This window comes from Elgaria multicarinata, chromosome 1 (genome assembly GCF_023053635.1).
Source record: "Elgaria multicarinata webbii isolate HBS135686 ecotype San Diego chromosome 1, rElgMul1.1.pri, whole genome shotgun sequence".
NCBI classification, from domain to species: domain Eukaryota; kingdom Metazoa; phylum Chordata; class Lepidosauria; order Squamata; family Anguidae; genus Elgaria; species Elgaria multicarinata.
The window spans coordinates 117052054-117073574 of NC_086171.1; the positions used below are offsets into that span (position 1 = coordinate 117052054).

Genomic DNA, 21521 nt, shown 5'->3' on the forward strand with positions numbered 1-21521 from the left:
AGCTTAAATAGTTTGTCATCTTAAAATCAATTTCATGGAGGAGTTATATCAAATGAGCTTAAGACTGACAAAGCGGGAGGTAGAGCCAAATTAAATCTTGTGCGAACCTAGTTTATAATGCAATTGCTGTCTATGTAGTCCGCTTATATTCCTTCTTCCCATAGGGAAAAGGACGCATGCAATTATTTCAACAATACAATCAAGTTAAGTGTCTTTTTCCTAACGTTTAATAACTTGCTGACTAACCCAAAGGTTTCTTGTAGCATTTTAGAATAAATAGTAAAAAGAGCGAGATGTGTGTAAAAAATAAGTTATTATAAAACTCAAAAGAAGCTAAATTACCTGCAGCCAGCAAAAAAAGTTCAAGTGTGTCAGAGAGCCTTCCTAAAGATAAATGGGATAGATCCCCCTAGGTAGGAAATTCTAGAATGACACCACCAAGAAGTCCTCAGCGCAGGTGCCTTCTTGCCACACTTCAGATGGTGAGGAAACTCTGAGCAAGGCCTCACTGAACTATCTTCTGGCGTAATGGAACCAGGGAAGAAGAAAGAGGAGCTGAGTCTTTGAAAAGCTATGAAGTCAAAGCCAGAGTTCTTAACTGGGCTTGGAACAAACCAGTAACCAGTTCTGCACAGTTTGGAATACCCTGCTCTGGTCACTGTGGTGGGCACTGGTTAAGAGCCTTGCTACTTCACTCTTGACAGTTTCTAAACACTTTTCAGAGACACTGTATGTGGAATGTGTTGCAGTAATCCAGGCTCCAAGTTTCTAGGGTGTATATTGAGATAGCCCAATCCTTATCTAAGAAGGGCCACAACTATTCTAGCAAGCAAAGATTGAATTAGTCACTCTTGCCTATAGATCCTATCTAAGCTTCAGGTGCAAGAGTTACTAAAGGGTCCAAACTGATGTATAGCCAATCAAAGTTAAAACAAGTGTCAAATTTAGGAGAGCCAGAGCGGTATAGTGGTTTCAGAAAAGTACTGGGGAGTGAAATCCCCACTCAGTCATGAAGCTCATTGATGGAAAGTGGGATATAATGGAATAAATACATTCTAAAAACAACAACAGCTAACAAAAACACAGAAGGTCACAGGGAATACCATGACACTAATTTTAACAAGTCTAAGAAAGCAAGAAGATTTTTATTCCATGGCTGCATTTCAATAGTAATGTAATGGTAGGCAGTCCCAACGGTACAAGGATTTGTTTTGGATGATGTGAAGACAGTATGATGTGGATTTAACCTGGAAATTTAACTTCTGAATTCTGAATATGTGTCTGTTTTGGACTGGGAGGGGGGAATGACTTTCCCTACTTTTGGATCCCTCCTTTTTACAGATCTCCCCTTGTAAGAAAGAAGACGAATTACTGATAGGCTGCTACCAATCAGGATGAACCTCTAAATGCACCCTGGTCTGGGGAGTATCTGAGCCCTATTGCCAAGGTCTGCTCCTTTCAGACCAGACCAGGAAAAATAAATAAAAAGAAAGACATTTTGGATTTTCTTGCTCAATTCCCAGAAACAAAGAATTCATTAAAAAAAAATGTGTGAAGATGTTAAGAACATCAGCAGCAGTGTTGTAACCCTATGATTCTTCATATGGTGAATGGTTTAGTGAGAATCCCCAGATGTCCAAATATTTAAAAAGTTGTTTGTGGTAGAGGGGAAGAAAAAGCAGAAAAACAAAGGAAGGCAACAATCACACACAGCAAACCAAATAAAACCAATGAAGTCAGTCTAACTTATCTAGTTACATGTTACCTACTTGAGTAGTGGAATATATGCAGAGTTCATCGCAGAAAGGGTGTCTTGGCTTCTGATTAGATGTTATTAAGAAGGCTGATAAAGATTTAGCAGCCACTTACTTTTAATGGGACTCTGAGTTCAGTAAAATCCATCCCCTTAGCAGAGAATTTGTCTTGTCCAGCAGTGCAATACCCTTCATTCTTAATGTCAGTGGTTTAGCCAGAAAATTAGAATATTACTTAGCAGCTTGACCCACCTTTTGTAGCAACCCTAAACTTACATTTCAGAAGAGCCAACTGGTTTGAATCAATTAGGCTGTTCTAAAACAACAGAGTTTACATTTTGGATGCATGTTGGAAAACAAACAGGCATGGTAAGTCTGTTCAAGCATGGTTCCAACTTACCAGACACTTTAGAGGGCACTAGTGAGCTACATCAGAATATTGTGTTTGGTCACAGTGTCCATACATGATATTTGTCATGACTTGGTCATCCAATAAAAGCAAAAGTTCTCAGACATGTTAAATTTTTGTGAACCGCCCAGAGAGCTTCGGCTATTGGGCGGTATAAAAATGAAATAAATAAATGGGCCATACTGGAGTGAATTCAGAACAGAACTGATGACACTTAGCATCATTGGGCACTTTCTACTAGTACTTATGCTAAAAGGTTAGCTCAGACCATCCTCTATGTGTCATATCATCCCTTGGGATGTGTTTTGTTGTTGTTGTTGTTGTTGTTGTTGTTGTTATTAAACTACTTGTGCAAAACTCCTTTTTTTAAAAAAAAGAGTTTTATATCTTCACTTGGAGATTTAGCAGTGATCAGAAACTGCTATAGAGGGTATGTGTGGCTTTATTACTGCTACACAATCCCTTGGTTCCTATGTTGCTGCTTTTTTCTGTTACTTCACTTAGATGCTCCGATGTCATTAATTTTTAATACTAAATGAAATTTTCAGCTAGAAAAAACAGCACTACTAATCTAGCAATAAAAAAAACTTGGTTTATGCAAATCTTTATCTCCGAGTGATAATTATTCTGTTGAAATTTGCTGAAAAGTACAAAAAGTATGTCATTATTTTAACAGGAATTCTCTTATTAACCACTTTTATAGCAAATGAAAGTGTTGGGAGTGTTCACACATTGCAATTAAGTATAATTAGTTATGCATAAAACTGAGAACGTTTCATGATGGAATTAAATTGTAAACTCTGGTCAAATTTTCACCTTTCCTTTGCCTTTTGCTTTTTCTTCTTTTCCCTGCTGCTTCCTCCGAAGTCTCCTTCCAAATGGTTTTGGAAACTGGTTCCTGTAAGTTTGCTCAGCTGCTTCACTTCAATACAATAGCTTTATGAATGGCTCTGTCCATGTCTTGCTGATCCAGCTGTTCATTTCACTTGTGCCCCTTTTCCCCATTCAGTAACTTTCAGTAGATTCCTGTCCAAAGGGGCAGCAGAGGTGGTTTATAGTAACCTGGAAACACTATAGAACCTGGAAATCATAACACTGCAATTATGATTTAATTGCAGTGTTATTTGAGTAACTTATATGCATCTATAGAGGTATGAAAATATGATAATGGCAATGTGGAATTTATTGGAAGGGGTCGTGTTTGTTTGTGTGTTTACCCCAGGGTGTAATATGTCTCTAACAATAGACTCACGTGCAAATTCATGTTCAATACAAATAAGAAAAATCTATCCATGATACTAAAATAAATTGATTTATCACTAACAGTGAAATCCTATGTGAGTTTAAGACAAGAAAGGGCCTATAACTCCCAGCATGTGCCATTCAGCCATGCTGAATGGGGGATGCTGGGAGTTGTAGGACTTTTTTCTCTATAAATATGCCCTTAGTCGTTTTATATTTTTGGTCCCTTAGAGTAGGAGAAGTTTGAAATAAACCACTCCATTCTACTTTTAAACATATTCTACTTTTTAATAGAATTATGGTACTTTGTTTACATATTTGATCAATTTTTCTCTGCCCGTTGTGTGAGTGAACTTCTCATTACCATATAGTCATCTATAAGGAATATATGTTAGCAGTATCAAGTATGACACATACGTACAGGTTTCAGTTGCAGGTGATTGGAAAGTAAACTGATAGGTCGCCAGTGAATTACAGCAAGAGATAGTTTGTTATAAGAATTTCTGCAGATGTTTTTATAACCCCTTGAAGAAGGCCTTAAAAGCAAAAAAAAAAAAAAAAGAGCCCCAAATGCATTCAGCTTTCTACAAATAAAATCTTTGCATCCTGAGGTGTTCCTTTCCTTTTTGGAAAGGTCTGACTAGTTTTGACTAGTCTGCGATAAACTTTTTTTAAAAAAAAGGAAAGGAAAAGAAAAAAATGATTAGCCTCTTAATATGAATTTGGAAATAAAAGACGGGATATTTGTCTGTTGTGGATTTCCAGAGGCGTGACCTGATCATGCAGACACCATAGGAGGTACTGTTGATCTGTTAAGAATATAAAGTTCAACACATTACACCACACCACTCTACACCCTTCTTTAGGCCACACATATCTCTTGCAATTCATTAACTCTCCATACTGAGTGATTTAATACTGTAAATATCTCTAGATGTGTTCTAGATATGTCTTGGATATGTGTGTCAAAGTCACAAATCCCTTCATTTAAAAAGCATGGGAAGGACTGTTTGATTTGTGTTGATTATATTGCTACACTTATTAAGAGGTGTAAAATTAATGCTCTTTACATTTTCCCCTTTTATAATTAAATCTTGGATATATGCAAGAGTGGATCTTTAATCCCTTCATTAATTCTCACCCTCAGCCTTTCTTGCCCCCTTCTATAATTTAAATGGTTCCTCTCTCAAATCTTCATTATTTTCTACCCCATTGTAAACCAAAATAAACTAAGTGATGATCCATTTGAACATCCAGATGGTACAATAACTCACAATGGATTATATAACTCATGATGGATTATTTAACTCATTATGGGATATTGTGTTGTCTGTCAGGAATTTTTAACCCACTGTAGTTTGGTTATTTAACCTTCAGTGGGTTACTGTGTTGTCTGTTGTGCACCGTGGGTTATCATGTCATTTTTCAGGTGCTATGGGTTAATTTGCTCACCTATAAAGTCGCACAGCAAGAGGGATCATATAGCTGCCATCACTCTATAAAGCCTTGAAGGTTTGCAGGATTGGGACCATAGGCAGCCTCCTCTAATTGGGAGGCACCCCATCCACCTTCAAAATCCTGCACAATTTCACCTAGGGGAGGGAAAATTCTGGGAGCACCAAATAAGGGTTGGCACAAATAAACCTTTGGAAAATAAGCAAAAAAAAAAAAAAAAACAGACAAAAATGTGCATTTCTCCCATAGCCTAAAGTACACAATTGCGCAAGTATGAATTCATGCAAATGCTAAGATTAGCTTAGATGCATTCATCTCTATTCAATACATTTAAAGTCACAGAATAATATTGATTGGTCAGGACGCCAAACACAAATGTTGGAGAATGGTTGTTCAACATATTTCCCTACCCGCCCCCAACCTTCACATGGAAAATAGAGGCTTGAATAAAATGCGTGAAAAGATTAATACTTCCCAAAATAAATGGTACAGCTTCCCACATCTGGAAGGGGTGTTACTAAATGGATTTTCATCAAAGCCTCCACTGGGATGTGTGGGGAAAGTTCCTAAGTCTCCTAGAAGAGTTTCAGTTTCTTAGGGTTTGGATACTGTTCCTCAAACGCTAAACATTTTGAGAAAAAAATTATCTGTCTTTCTCTGAAGGAAGGGAACAAGATTACCAGTATATTTGAGTTATAACCTATACTGGTTTTATGGAAGAATATTGTCTGTCAGAATTTACTATTATATTTTGTGAAACAGCAAGACTACATGCGTGAACATTTCCTGAAGTGTGAGCAAAATCACTAAATCATTTTTTCAGATGGCTGTGAAATTAGTGTCACTCTTCTTCCATTTAGGAAGCCTTGCTGAACCAGAGCAGAGTTAGACAGTCTGTTCTTCTGTGTTACCCACTGCTCAGCTCTACAGAAGTGGGGGTTTGCTCTTTACTTTATGCCCTAAGTACTGTGTGAATGTTGGTTCTATATTGATTGAAATGGAGTATGACTACATTCAGACAACAAAATAACCAATGGTGGTTGAAATAATTGACAGTTGGTTAATTAATTCACAGTGGGTGTGTGGCTGGGGTTTTTTTAACCAACACTGTGCAGAGTCGGCTATTTGAATCACCATTGGTTATCATGTTGTGTGGAGAGCACCATTGGTTATTTCCTCAGCCACTGTTGGTTATTTTGTCAGCCGCAGAGTCACAAGGCAAGAGTGGTCAAAGTGGCAGCCACCGCTCTAGTCCAGCCAGCAAGATAGAGTTTTGGCAGCAATGGCTGATGGGATACTAGCAAGAGGACTATGGGGGGAGAGAGGGTGGAGGATAGGTGAGTCAACTCAGCATGAACTAATAGTCAACTCAACGCTGATCCTGATCCACACTATGGTTGATTATCATCATGTCATGTGGGGATTACCCCCTGGATAAATACTTGTCGAGTTGATTATTATTACCCCATTGCTGACTATCGTATTGTCCAAAGGCAGCTGTAGTGTGTCACTGATTAAAAACTGGCATAGCTCTGAATGGAATTGGCACTGGGTTTTCCTTTAAAATGAAACTTTGTTATGCTTTTGACTGCTCAATCTATATAAAATAAGAAAATTGTGTCTGGCTTGGTGACAGTTTTTCTGTTGTTGTTAATACATGAAAGTATCTACAGTACGAATCTGTTCTCACATATGTTTCTGGGCATGAGCCTATATTATTTTTTTCTTTTTACGTGACAGGCTCGCTATAGGAAGGAACAAACTCTGCTTAAGCAGCTGCCCTGCATTCCAATGGTGGAAAACCTGCTGAAGGACGGTACAGATGGCTGCGCTTTAAGTGCCCTGATCCATTTTTACTGCCCAGATATCGTCAGATTGGAGGGTGAGACCCATCTTCCTGCTTAATAATGATACATTTGCTTATTAGAATGTAACTTTCGATTTTATTTTTATTTGCTTTTAATTTGAAAAACTGTATTCTACTTCTTTGAGGTTTCAGAGACACGTGTGACAAAAGGAAGCCAAGTTGTATCAAAGGCCTCAGAATTAGTATACCCCTTTGCCATACATAAGTTGTAAGTTAGCTTTTCCACCAGGGCAAGCCTCCATACATTATATCAAATCTCTAAAACGTCTGTCTCCTTTTCGCTGCCATACTGAAAGAGGAGAGTGGAGGGGGAATGCGTGAACACTGAAGCTCACTGCAGCTCATTCCCATCATAATAAATAATGGATTACCATGGCATCTGAATGCAGCCCTCTATATTATTTAGAGTTGGGATGTGCAGCAAATATATTTTTTTTCATCGAGTTCCTACATCTTCTTTCTCTTCAATTTTAGATATCTGTTTGAAGGAAACTATGTCGTTAGCTGACAGCTTGTATAATCTGCAACTTATGCAGGAATTTTGTCAGGAATATTTGAACCGTTGTTGCCATTTCACCCTTGAGGATATGCTCTACGCTGCTTCTTCAATAAAGGTAAAAAAAAGAAGAAAAAGAAGAAACCCTTCACTATCTGAATGATTCTCCATGGGAAGGGGTAGATACAGTCATAAAACTTGTAATATCTTCATGTTTCCATGCACTATTTATTATGTAGATGGAGTTATGGATATTCCAAATGCATGAACCTTCTTTAACATTTTGCTTTTTCCTTGATTGGAAGATTCTGACTCTTTAGGGGTGATTTATTTTTAATATTCTGTCTTAAAATAGACTGTGTGTGAGTTTGTGTGCCCGTGCATGCATGTGTGGATATGCTTTCTACATTCTTAAGGGCTGGCTTATGTTGACATAGCTCACTTCACTTTCTTATTCTGAACTAAAAACAGAGAGACACTTCGCACTTAGAGTATTAAAAGGTTTATGAGTCAAGCATGCCAGTAATTTAGGGAATACATTATTGAATTAATTTTAATAATGTACACATGTAAAACTCATCTCGATTAATTTCATTCGGATTTTCTTCCAAGTAATTTATTTATTTATTTATTTATTAATAGCCGGAGCTCTCTGGGCGGTTCACAAATGGGGGTAAAGGCTCCACTGCAGCCTTTAAAAGTTGAGACAAAAATGAGGCAATCTCCTCACTATCCTATTCTTTTGTATTCATATATTTCCAAGAGGCCTTACTTTTAAAAATCAATTTCTCGTACCTCAATAGTAGTTCCCCAAGTCATGCTATTATGTCCTGGTACACAGTTTGGGAATGCTTGGTTTATATAAACAAAGTATTAAATTCTGCATAGAATACTGTTTTGTTCTTCATTGTGCCAGGCACTCTGTCTCACTGGTTTGATCCAGCACTCTCACTAGCTTTATTATTATTATTGCATTTATATCCAACCTTTTTTCCTTCAAGGAACCAAAGGCGGTGTACATAATCCTCCTCCTCTCTATTTTATCCTCACAACAACAACAACCCTGTGAGCTGGGTTGGGCTGAGAGTCTTATGAGTGGCCCAAAGTCACCCAGTGGGTTTCCATGGCCGAGTGGGAACTAGAACCTGGATCTCCCGACTCCCAGTCCAACACTTTAGCCGCTACACCACATTGGCTCTTTACATTAGGGCAGGGAAACCTCTTTCAGCCCTAGGGTCAAAATCAGATTCAATTTCAGATTAGGTAGGGCCAAAGAGATGAGGCCAAAATACCAAAAATAGTGACCTATTTAGCTTAAAGCTCATACTGCCAGTAACTGAGCTTTAGGAGAGCCGTTTCAACTGCTTAAAATGGGGAGAAAAAAGTGTAAAAGCTGGAAAACGAGAAAATAATTGGTGGGCAAGGGAAAAGGCCTGTGACAACCTGAGGAAGCCCAGAGGGCCAGACTGAAATTTTAAGAGAGCTGGATTTGGCCTGCGAGCTTGAGATCCCCCACCCTGCTTTACACCTACGAGGCAGTAGGTTCAAATTCCACAGCGCTTTTGTTTAAAAGGGAGTAGAGATCATTCTATTTTGGAAAATTTGGGAAGGTAGGACAGTTCAGTGGTAAAGCTCATGCTTTTTATGCAGATTCTGTCCCTGCTGTTCTCCACTAAAAGAACCTTAGGTAGGAGGGTGACAGAAGACCTTGGAGGATGTATCAATCAAACACACCATTGACTAATAGTCAACTTGACGTTGGCCTTAATCTGCACCACAGTTGATTATAATCATGTCATGTGGGGAGTACCCCTTGATAATCAACAGTGGAATTGACTATTAACCCACCATTGACTATTGTGTTGTCTGAACACAGCCAGTATAAGGCAGTTCCTTTTATCCTTAGTTTCCTTTTATTACTTTGATAATGTACTATTTTCTCATTTTATAAAAATGAAGAAGTGACACCCCCCACCCCACGACACCCACCCACATAAATTTTCCAAGTGTATGTGGTAAGGAAAAGCCATCTTCTTTTTTCTAATTGCTTGACCCCTCTTTTTTTTCTTCAATGGAGCATTATTTTCATGATGTCAGCATATTCACTGGATGTTGGCTATAGCTATTCTACATAATTAGGTCATGCTACCATTGCTTCCATGCTACTTCTCTTACAATATTTCCCTTTCTGTCAGAGATGCTGAATCATTACAGTGGGGGTTCTGTACCTTGAGAAAAGAATAGCGTCAAATTCTAAAGCGGCAACTACTAATGACTGTAATCCAGAGAATTGTGCAAATTTGGTATATTTGCCAGTAGGGCTAAAAAAGAGCAGTTGTCTCTTGCGCAGATGCTGTGTCACAAACTGCTTGTTAAATAAGGAGTACTATTCAGAGGTGAAAGTAGAAAGCTCATTTGTGCAGGCCTATTCTTGCACAATTACACATATAGTAAGTATGGGCCATAGCCAGCATAGTTGAAGTTTCATGCTCTCCTTGCCATCCACAAACATCCTGGTTGGGCTTAATTGGATTTGCTGCCTAGGGGTTACTGATGTTTGCATTGATTTTTGCAGATTGTACTGTTACTTTTCTAGAAAAATAATAGAAGAATGTGCAGACACTTTTACATTTGAATAGTTAAACTGCAGTTCCATCTCCCGGAGGTCTAGTTGAGTGTGTGTATGTGTATATGGGAGACCAAGAGAGAGCTGTGTGTGTGCTTGGGAAGGTTATGGTGGCCTGTATTCACTTTTCAGTTTAACTCTGTGTGTGTTGGCTTCTTTTTCATGCTTAATTTTTTGAAGTTTACATTTGAGAGTTCCTTTTCTGGGTTGTGGGCTTCTTTCTGTTTTCTAACAGTGGAGCTAATGACTTAATTGAAGTTGTTTATAGAAACAGGTACATTAGCATGAAGTTTTAGTCCTGGGGATGCCTTTTTTCTAATCAAGGTGTTGTTTCTACATAGATATTTGTTAGACATTTTCTGTACAAGTTGAAAGTTCATGATTCAGAGGGCAATTTTAAAGGAATATCAGGGAATATTCTGTAGGTGTCTAAAGCCTTTCCAGAGCAACGATCTTAAGATACAGTATTCAATACCCTTGCCAAACTCCCTTCTATTGGGTTGGATTTAGATTTTAACTGGATTAACTGCACTGGTGGAAATGCTATGCAGAGGAAGACTTTCAGTCACAGAAGGTTCCTCCACCCAGCTTTTGGAGATCCCCCCTTCTCCTCTTCACACCAAAGCTCGCCCCATCCAGCTGACTCTCTAGGCTGGTTCTTATAATCGCAGCAAAGGAAATAAGCCACGGTAGCTTATTTCCCTCACTGCGTGTGCCAGCCATATTATCATCCCTGGTGTGGCTTGTTGTGTTGTCCAAACCCAATAATGCAACAACAGCCCATGGGTTATTTGAGGGTAGATGCCAAGCTGCACCAGTGAGGTTAATTCAGAAAATCAGGCTGGCATGCACAGCAGGGTTAATAAGCCTCGGTGGGTTGTTTAAATCCCCCACTGTGAATGCCAGGGACCATTCCCCTAATTACTGGTATGGGGGCATGGCTTGTTTGAGATGGAAACAACCCTCAAATCATCCATGGACTGTTGTAGAGTTATTTGAAGGTGGTTTCTTCCTGAAACAAGCTGTGCCAACTGGGCTCAGACAGCATGACAAACTGTGCCCAGATGGGTAATTCAGAAAAGAGCCGCCCAGCTGGGGCTTGTTTGATCATGTGAACTACCCATATTATTCACTTAAGTACACTCGTGTCAATCCACAATTCTTCAGACATAGCAGAAGTTTGCTCATATGTTGTTTCACATGAGGATTTCTTCCACTGCACAGATGGTTGATACTGGCTCAGTTCAGACAACACGTTAGTCAATAAGTATGAAAACTCCACTCAGTGGTTGAGTTTTTAGGGAGTACTCCCCACACAACATGTTCTAACTCCACCATTGTGTGACTGTGGGCTACCATGGAGTTGAGTGAAATCCATTGTGACATTTGATTGACAGTTCTTCCACTCTCTCGCCTCCCCCAGTCCTCCCGATAGTATCCCATCAGCCGTTGCTGGGGGTGGGGAAACACCAATCCCAGCAGCTCTCCTAGAGCGGCACTCGCTTCTGCCAGGGAATTCTGTAGCCAGTGGGAAAAGTCAACTCAATGCAATGGAAAACTCCACGGAGCCTGCCACACAACCCACAACACAATGGTTGTGCAGGAACTCTCCTCTGCACAGTGTGGATATTCTGCATGGAGTGTTTTCTCAACGGTGGAGTAAAAACTTCACCGTGAAGTTCCAAAACACGAGAACATGAGAAACATGTTGTCTGAACTGAGCCACTGGGAGGTTTTTTAATAACTTTATTTGACAAGCAGTATATATAAGCTGAAACACTAATTCAGATATACTAAAATATATATGTAAATTAATTATTTCAAATGTTGCAACCCATATTGCCAAAACTTTCCCAAATCACTTTATTGTGTTTGCCCCATGTTGAATTATGTATGTTGATTTTTGATGTCTGACAATAAGCCAGCGTTTAATTTTTCCACAGTTTTTTTGAAGGGACTTTTGTTGTTGACAGCAGCAACTTCTTGCTATCAACAAATTGAACCGTTAATCTAGTATTTCGTGCTTCAAGTCCTTGAAGTTATCAGTTTGACAACACCATTGATCTGTTGAGGGAGAAAAGAGGTTATTCAACAAAGGTGATTGAAGCTGTCAGGACAGATGTGCGAACCGGTTGATAATCCATTATCAGTGTTGATAATGTGTTAAACTATGAGTGCATTCAGGTGCAACACTAAGCACATTGTAGAGCTATGGGAAGAAGCCTTGGGGTTGCATGCTCCCCACTCTCCTGGTGTGGCTCTAAGGATGTCAGAAGAATTTGCTTCCATTTTTAACTAACAGCAGTTACTAATTTTGTCCAAACGAAGAACTTTAGTTAACCAGTACCTTTCAGATGTTTTACAAATCACGTGATCACTGACCATTGGTCATTCTACCTGTGGCGTATGGGAGATGTTGTCCAAAATATCTGAAGGGCACCTGTAATTTAGGGAAGCAAGCCAGGATTGTAAATCACATTCTACTTCGAAATTGGGTTATTTCCCTAAGCCATAGTTAAGACTAATCACAGTTTCTCTGGGTTCAGACATAATAAGTAAGCACAGTTAGTAGAAAAGACACATAAAAGCTTCTGTCTCCCTGTGGCAACACTGAAGAAAGAAAATAGATGAGGATTGAACCTGAGGCTTGCGCATGTAACACTAAACCATTGTAAATCAGGCCTCTGTGTATGGTGTTCAAGATGTGGTTTGCTTCCCTCCCTGCCTCCAAACCTTTTTCATATTCATGGATCCCAAACAGAAAAGCAGATCATATGTCTAACATGTTTGTAAATTTTGGTGGTGGTTTGTAATTACATTTACTAAAAAAAAGTGTTTATAAAACACCCTTGAATATCCACTGTGTTCATAATAGTACTTCACCTCCTTAGCTAAGGTTTCAATTCTGTACATTCTTACTTTGGTGTCACTTGCATTGAGTAGATGTGGATAGGACTGCACATCTGTTTACTTAGAGAAGTAACAACTCCCTGGTCCAATTAAAACTTTGCCACTGTTCTTAGTAGAGGCTCAGTAGCATATCTAAAGGGAGATGTGTTTTGTCATATTAACTCCGTACAATGAACTTATATAAGAAATATAAACAATAGACAGCATGAATGTTAGGGTTTAAATATGGATAGATTTTGTTAAATGTGTTTTCATATATGATCTTGAGAGCTTACTTGAATTTCTTTCCTGAAGTAAAGTTATAGAAGGTTCTTGGAATCTTTATTAAGAGAAAATTGAATTGCGGTGTTTTCACAACCTTTTTATGAAATATACTTATTTAGATGCAGTTGTTACACAGAAAAGGTTGCCAGGTTTTCGACAAGAAAACACTTAGCTGATGCTCTGAGCTCTGTAAAGCATGTGTGAAATTCAGCTGTTCTCTAGCAGAATAACAATCACAGTCAGAGGGTATTACAAGTTTCCTGGAATATCTATAGGGTGCAATGAAATGTGCTTATTACCTCAGTTTAAGAATTCTTAGAGAAAGAGCTGCTGCAAAATTAAAGCAGTAATAATAGCAAGTGTCAATTTTAGAATCAGTTTTGCTTGTAGCAAATGTCACTAGAATAATAAACTGTTCAAAACATTTTACTTTTGGAGTGTAGGTCTAAACAGAATTTTAATTGCAATAAAAGGGCTGTAATTGTTTTAATTGAGCTTGCAAGAAAAATGCATTTCAATAGTGATATGTGGATGGGACCTGCTGTTTTAGTTTAACACATATTGATTACGCTCTGCTCCTTATTTATTCTGCTCACCCAGACTGCTTCGATCCACTGTAGCTATTCTTGCTTTGTTTTCTTCCACTGCTCTTCCTGTAAGGAATGTACCACTTCTTGTTAGAGGGGAGCTGGTTTACATCATATCTGCAGTATGTGCAGACTGCAGAGCATATGATTTTTGCCTTTGGCAGTTAGGCTTGGTGCAGTGAGCATCATCAGTGCCCAGAGTAATTTCTGTTCATTGATTGCAACCTATATTTGCACACATGTGGTTTATGCCACCTTTCTGAATAGCAGTCAGAAATTAATTTCTTATTAAATACATCATTCAGTGCCTCAGTATTCTAGGACAGTGATTTAAAAATGCATTTTCTAAAATCTATGTGTGGATTGGAAGATTTATGGGTTAAGATCCATTTGATTCGTCCCTAGTTATCTAGTTAATGCAAAAGCATAGCAGGGTGTAGTCTGCTTCTTTGCCAGGCTGAATTCTGAGTGGAGTGCAGTCCAGCAAAACTGCCTGGCCAAGAACAAGGACACATTAGCAGAGGTTCCATGTCTGTATGTTCTACTCCCATGGTTGCATGGGTTCCCTAACATTCATGCCCACAGATGGGAAGGCTCAGACTTCAACAAACACACTGTCCAATAGCCAGCGATGAAAAGGTCTTTGATTTTGGCATGCAAGAATGCTCGGGGAGGGAGGTTGCATTACACCTGCTAAATTAGGCTGCCAGAAAAAGTTGGACTACAGTTTTGGGAAAGAGGCTGTTCTGTAGTTCTGAATGGAATGGGCAAGGGTTTGTTTCCTTTCTCTCACTTATCTTTCTGGGAACACCGTGGATCTGATTGGTTGGCTGCGGTGGGTGGTGGCCTGGCTGCACCATTTTCAGTCTCTCTCTGGTACTGCTCAGTATTGTGTATTCGTTTCTTTCCCATGTCAAAAGGCAAAGGTGGTCCTTCCCAGACAGTCACATTTGCTTCCTTCCCCAGCACTATCGTCCAGCAGCCTTTGCAGTCTGAGCCTCCAACCCTCACCCTGAGTGTATCTTCCCTCCAAATTCCTCCCAGTCAACAAAGTTCTGCCACTTCGTTCCAATTGCAGATAATATATTTTTAAGAACAGAAAGCATTGTAATGCTGATTAACTAGATGGGAGAATCCAATTTCAAATCCCCCTTATACTTCCTTTAATGTTTAGTGCCTGCTTCCTTCCCTTTGCAACCTTTCTCCATTCCTGAGCCATGGCCCACTTGCAACTGGCTTCTCTCTCACTCCCCATTTCCACACCAGAAAGAAAAAAAATGAACATTTTGCAGGAACCAAGGCTGCTTCCAAATGAGACTTCTATAGCACTTCTGCCTTGCCTCATTCACAGAATTTACACGGGTCCATATGTTGTCATCTTCCACTTGTTTTCTCACCGCTTCTTCTGTCATTCTCTTAACGCAGAAAATCAGTTACAAATAGCAGGGCAGTGTTTTATTATTGGCAGCATGAGGAGCCCTCCATCTAGAAGCACTCCAGCTCCGTTTATTTTCTCCTTTTGAGGCTGCTTAGGATAAGAAATGACAGCTAAAAGTCTGGGTTGTCTAGGAGAGCTGCTGCAGGGAAGGAAGTAAAATCTGGATTGGATTTCTTTGGGAGAGAAGGAAAACAGTTGCTTGCTAGGTCTTACTGACATAATTGCATTGTAAATGGAAAACTACACGAAATTGTAGACAGCCCTTAGGAATAAAAGTCCAAAAGACCAACCAAAATATCACAAAGTCATGAACAAGCTTTCATATTCTAAAAGAGGAAGCATAAAAATCTCAAAAAGCATCTACAACCTGGTGCTTTCTGGCTATGTTGGACTACAACTTCCATCACCCCAGCACATGCAGCCAATGAGGTATGTCGGCTGGGGATGGTGGACACTGTAGTCCACATCTGGAGGGCACTAGGTTGGGGAAAGCTAATCTAAAAAAAGAGCATCTTCAGGTGCTCTTCTGAATGTGCAGAGGGCCTCTACTTCCCTTGCTTGGCTTCGTCCATTCTCTTCTGCTGCCCCTTACGCCTGGAACGCTCTTCCAGAACATTTGAGAACTACAAGTTCAACCGCAGCTTTTAAAGCTCAACTAAAAACTTTTCTTTTTCCTAAAGCTTTTAAAACTTGATGTTGTGCAGACTTCTACTGTTACTTTCTACTGTTAGTTTTACCCTACCCTGTGCCTGCTTACCCTGCCCTGTACCTGTTTGCATTCTCTTCCCCTCCTTATTGTTTTACTTTGATTTTATTAGATTGTAAGCCTATGCGGCAGGGTCTTGCTATTTACTGCTTTACTCTGTACAGCACCATGTACACTGATGGTGCTATATAAATAAATAAATGAAGAAGAAGAAGAAGAAGAAGAAGAAGAAGAAGAAGAAGAAGAAGAAGAAGAAGAAGAAGAAAAAAGGGGCTAAAATTTGGAGGGGGAAACAACAGACAGGTGAAGACACAGCGAAGGCCTGATTACCTGCTGAGTCTGCACCCAAACAGCAGATGGTCTGTGCACACAGTCTGTCTCCAACTGAGATTCTGAGAGCAGATCAGAACCTCTAAATGATTTTATTGTAGAATGTTTTGAAGGAGAAGGTAGATGCCTTAGGCCCGATGGATATTAAATCACATTGCGTATCCTTAGGACAATCTTCCCAACCTGGTGCCCTCTAAATGTTTTGGACTGCAACACCCAGCATTCCTGGCCATTGCAGGCTGGGGTTGATGCGAGTTGAGTACACCAGGTTGGGCAAGGTTGCTTTGAATTAAGTGCTTCCTTAAAAACACAACTTGTGATCAAACCAAATTTGGCCCACCAACAGTTGATAAGCCTCCCTTTTTTTCCTTCTGCATGCCTGGAATTGCAAATGGGGGCTGATAAGCACCTGGTGGAACTCAGTGGATGCCTGTATTTTTGCTTCGTGGGTTGCAAGTCATTTGGCTCATTCTTAAGCAGGTCTGCACACGGTGTTTAATTAATTGTTTGTGTGTGTAAAATATTCCTCATCTCTGCAGTTTTCCACCATGCACTGTGAAGTAGGTCATGTTTAGCCATTGAGAGTTAATTGCTTTCACAGGGAATCAGCAAAGGGAAAAAGAAACTGGATCATTTTCTATCTGCTTCTTCGTGACACATGTCCTACTTTAGACGGTTCTAGGAGTTCCCTGCTCAATTCACTGGTGGCCCAAGGAACATCCGTGAGACTGGGCCCTGCATAATAGCCTGAATTCCTCTATCTGCTATGCATCAACTTCTTATAAAATATTAATGTTGAAAGAGCTCCAGTCTGAACCCACTTTGCTCGAAAGTCGGTCAGCCAGAATTGAGATGCATCAGGTATAATCACGCACGCTTCACTTACAGTGAGGCGAGATCGTCTCATGGGTATACTTCTTTTAAAAAAAGATGGTTTATGTGGTTTACAAGAATAGGTACTGCTACAGTTCTTTCCACACTAGGGCTTGTATGAATGAAACATTTGTTCTTTTAAAAACTATTGATTTATTTCAGCCTAATCCAATTTGTATGCCTAACAGGGAAGGAAATCACACACACTGTAGCCTGCTCCCCATGTTTCTTTCTAAATGACATGCCTCTTGAGCAGGGCTTCATTCCCCCTTTAATGAGCTGTGAAAATGTAGCTTTGGGTACTTCAAGGCATGCACCTATGTGTGGGAGAGTACATGTAGAGAGGGAACCCAGAAACATTTTTAGGCTTGCTGTGCACATTGTTCTTGCACAAAAACAGTAAGCAGCCAACAGTCTGACTAGTGCTGTTCCGAAAATTTCTCCTATGGAAATTATGACCGTTCTCATTCAATTTGATAGAAAAGAAATTGCTTTTGCAAAGAAATTTAAAGGAGGAGAAATTTCGGAGAAATTCTCGTGGGTTTGGTTCAGGGTTCTTGTGCTTGCCTTATCTTATGGGATGACTGAAGAATATGTGTGTTTGTCTTGTCTTTCATTGTACAGTCATCTCTCTGACAGCCAGTAGCCTCCTTGGCTGCCTGCACTGCCTGCCCAGGGGAAGACGTCATGGAATTTTATTCCTCCCATAGGGCTTTTTCAGCTCAGGAAGTGCAGGCAGCTGGGGGACTATAGAGTAATGGTGAAATGTGTAATAGAAAGAATAATATAGACAGTACCCTCAGCCATCTCACAGGGATTAGTTGAGGTCAAAAACACCACCAACACACATTCAAAATACATTATGAACTGTCCTGCGAATGAGGCAGAAAATGGAACTTCATTTTATTGGGAAAGAAAACTTTCAAGGAATTCTTGAGTTTTTTCCCCTTTCTTTTCTTACCCTCTGGACATAAAAGGTCACTTTTCTTAATTTTCTCCACATTTTCTTCACCATTATTTTTTGTGGGGGCTACATTCCCTCTCCTCAATGCCCTGGAGTGATGCTAGGTATATGGGGCATTGTGGAAGATGCAAAATGGGGGCCAGGCTGCCAACACAGTTCACGCTGTTGTCATTTGCAGTGGCAGTACAAAAAAAAAACCTTGGGGGAAAAAAGAAAAGTTGTTCTAACACCCTTGCCAATGGTGATGCCTCCCTGTGCAAAATTGTTCGAGAATTTTGCCTCCCCCTTGAGAAATTCGGTCAAATTGTCCCCCCAATTTCTCTAGCCACAAATAGGGTGGAGAATTTTGAGAGGGCACTTGTGCACAGCTGTAATAAAAACCAAGTGAAAATCACTGGTCTAAACGGCCTGGGCAAATGAAGAAGGTTGCACCTGGTGTTGGAAAGACTCCATGACATGCTCAAGGCAAAGTAAGCCTCCCTGGGAGAGTGCATTCTGTAACCAGGGCACCACAACAGAAAAGGCCCTATCCTGAAACATATTTGGGTATTAGGGCTCATGCAATGGCAATCAATTCACATGGAGTTCCTACACTACCCTGACTGAGTATTAAGAACATCCTCGGAGGCAAATTTCCAGGGAGGCAGATTTATTGTTTATTGTGTAAAACTGTTTTATATGTTTGTATGTGAATGGTTTTATAGAATGTTGTTATGTTGTATTTTTATGAATTTAAATAATGTAAACTGCCCAGAGCTATAGATGTATTGGGTGGTATAGATATATAATGAATGAACAAATTAATGAGTTCCACATCTTGGAGAAGTTCTGAAGAGGGGAGCTTGCTCATGAAAGCTCTCCATGACAAATGGACCCTGATCATCCAGTGTTTTACATTATGGGGAGAGGAGAGCCTACATGCATATAGTAGGCTCTCTTCATCAGACGTAACCCCAAAGTGTGGGCAGTGGACGGAGTAGCAGAGGTCATCATCTTCCTTACCTGGAGAAAGGGCCTCTGAGAATGATCTTGATACTCAGTCAGGTTGGTGTAGGAGAAGGTACTTGGGTATCAAAGCCATTCAGGATAAGAATTGGCATTTTGAATTGTGTGCAGAAATGGACCAGTAGCCAGTGTAACTCTTTCAAAACTGGTGAGATACATTCTTTTCCTCCGGTCTCAGCCAGTAATCTTACTACTATACTTAGTACTAGCTGAAGTTTCCGAACAGTCTTCAAAGGCAAGCCCCATGTACAATGCATCCCAGCAGTCTAAACAAAACGTTACCAGAGCATAGATAATGGTGGCTAGGCTAGGCCTGTTTGGTTACAGTTGGTGCACCAGCCTTAGCTGACGAAATGTGCTTTGTGCTATGGAAGCCAGTGACAAGGCACCTGAAACTGCAGATCCGACCTGCAACACTATCCAATAAAGGCTGAACACCGCTTCCTAATTCACTGAATGACTTTGCAGCAGTATCTCTGTCTTATTTGAACTTCAGTTTATTGGCCCTTATCCAGTCCCTTTCTGACTCTGAGTTTAGTACTTCCATGGCTTCCTCTGAAAGGAGACAAATCTCCAGTTCACTTCACTTAGCAGGGTAGGGGACAAAATAGAGCACTGTGGTGCGCCATAGCATGAATGCCATGAGACAGAGGAAGAGTCCCCCAGCACCTCCTTCTGGAAACAGCCTTCCTGATAGGAACAGTACTGGAGCACAGCATTCCCCAGTCCAGAAGGTTGGAGTGCAGAGTATGCCTACTCTACACAGTGCTTAACCTTTTGAATAAAAGATGAGGATTTCTTCAGTAGCTTTCAATGTAACAGAATAAAGGAATTGTTCCTTTATTCCAATGCTTTGTGACCTCATTTTTTGTGATGATGAAGTTAATGGCTAGCCTATGGAAAGTAAAAAATAATGAAGGTCAGAATATGTTTGGAAAGTACATCTAGAAGTCTCAAGCCTGCCATCTAGTGTCGAATAGATTAGAGTGTTTTGCAGTGTAGTAAAATATTGTGTATAGATAATACTTCAGCTATAAATCAGTGCACAGTAAACACTATGGCCAGGATCTATACAATTGTGGAAACTGTAAAACTAGAGCCTAAAGAGTCTTTAAACTTCTTTTTCTCTAACTGGAGTTCCACCCCACCCCCAAACAATGCTACATGGCAGTCTGCTTTTTAAATGGAAGATAATTTCAAAAATAGTTTACAATATAATTTGAGGGGGTGGCTTTCAAGAAAAACGTTACACATTCCATTGTGCGTGTTCCACTCATGCAGGCCCCTTGCATGAGCCTAAGCAACAAGTAGGATTCTGGCCTGTGTTACGTGAAACACTCAGTTCAGCATAAAATACGTTTAGCCCTCCAGAAAATGCTGAAGTAATTCCCATGCCCCCACACACATCTTCCTTTCTTGAATGAAAAACGTTTCCATTCACTTTAATTATTGTTCTAAATATAAAAGACCGTTGTCCCCCCTTACAGTGCTATTTGTAGCTTGCATTTCATAACTATGGCAATAAGATGCTTGTTCTCTGCTATGAGCAAGCAATGGCTGGGTTCAGATTATCATTTTTCAGGTTTAATAATATATATCACTGTGGCCTTAGCTAGACCTAAGGTTTATCCCGGGATCGTCCCTGCCTGCTCCCGGGATATCCTGTGTGTCATTTACATGAACAGGGATGACCCCGGGACGATCCCGGGATAAACCTTAGGTCTAGCTAAGGCCTGTGTATTGTGGGCCCTGTCTTGCCTCACCTTTAACTGTCTCCTCACCAACATTCTCTCTTGTTTTATATTTTATTGTCTTTTTTTTACTTTTGGAAAGCAAATGCCCTCAGTAAAATGTTGGATACTGCTTTGCAAAGCCACTCCATAGTAAGGGGTGTGTGTGTGTGATTTTTTAACCCTGAAAGTTTTGTGACACCTGAAAGGTAGTACTTTAGTCTTTCCATTTATTGCCACCTTGTGGCCAGGTGGAGAAAGCACGATCATATCCATTTATCTGTTTAATAATTATAAATAAACTGGTATCATTAGAAGCTGTTTTTTGGGCTGGTCAAAATCCTGGAGGGATCTTGGGGGAGCTAGGGGTGGCGACAGCCGACAGAAAGCTCTGGCGTGGGCTGGTCCATGAAGTCACGAAGAGTCGGAAGCGACTGAACGAATAAACAACAACATTAAACCCTCAATACTGATTTAAATTGTACCCTGAACATTGACTTAAATTGTACTAGCTTTACAGTTGTAAGGAGACAAATGGAAAACAACTGGATTTGAATGCTGTTGCGCCCTTAGTTGGAGGGCAACGTATTACTATCACAACTACCTTAGGATCTGGTTTGCCATGGACAGGAGCCTTTGTCTACCGCTAAGGACAATTTGTCGGGAAAGTGCAGGAAATGTATTAATATAGCTCCCCTTGCGGTTGCGTACAAGTAACTACCAGTTAATTACGTTTTGTGTATTTTGGACACCTAGGGCTAAAACAGACATTACCTTTTTCATTTTTACTGTTGAGTAAGCACAGGTTGGGGACCTAGTCAGAGGAATAAGGGACTTTAACCCTTCCCCCACTATGGGCCCAATC

At 40.1% G+C, this 21521-nt stretch overlaps 1 protein-coding gene across 2 annotated transcripts in view; it reads left to right on the top strand.

Annotated features, from left to right (window-relative positions):
* CAMSAP2 (calmodulin regulated spectrin associated protein family member 2) overlaps positions 1–21521 on the top strand; it is a 90939-nt gene that overhangs the window by 47077 nt on the left and 22341 nt on the right. The window contains exons 5-7 of one of the 2 annotated variants that reach the window (XM_063135295.1): positions 3031–3063; positions 6601–6742; positions 7202–7341. In XM_063135295.1, the coding sequence (XP_062991365.1) occupies positions 3031–3063; positions 6601–6742; positions 7202–7341 (315 nt within the window). The remainder of the gene's footprint in view (positions 1–3030; positions 3064–6600; positions 6743–7201; positions 7342–21521) is intronic. The other variant, XM_063135303.1, reaches the window with a different exon arrangement.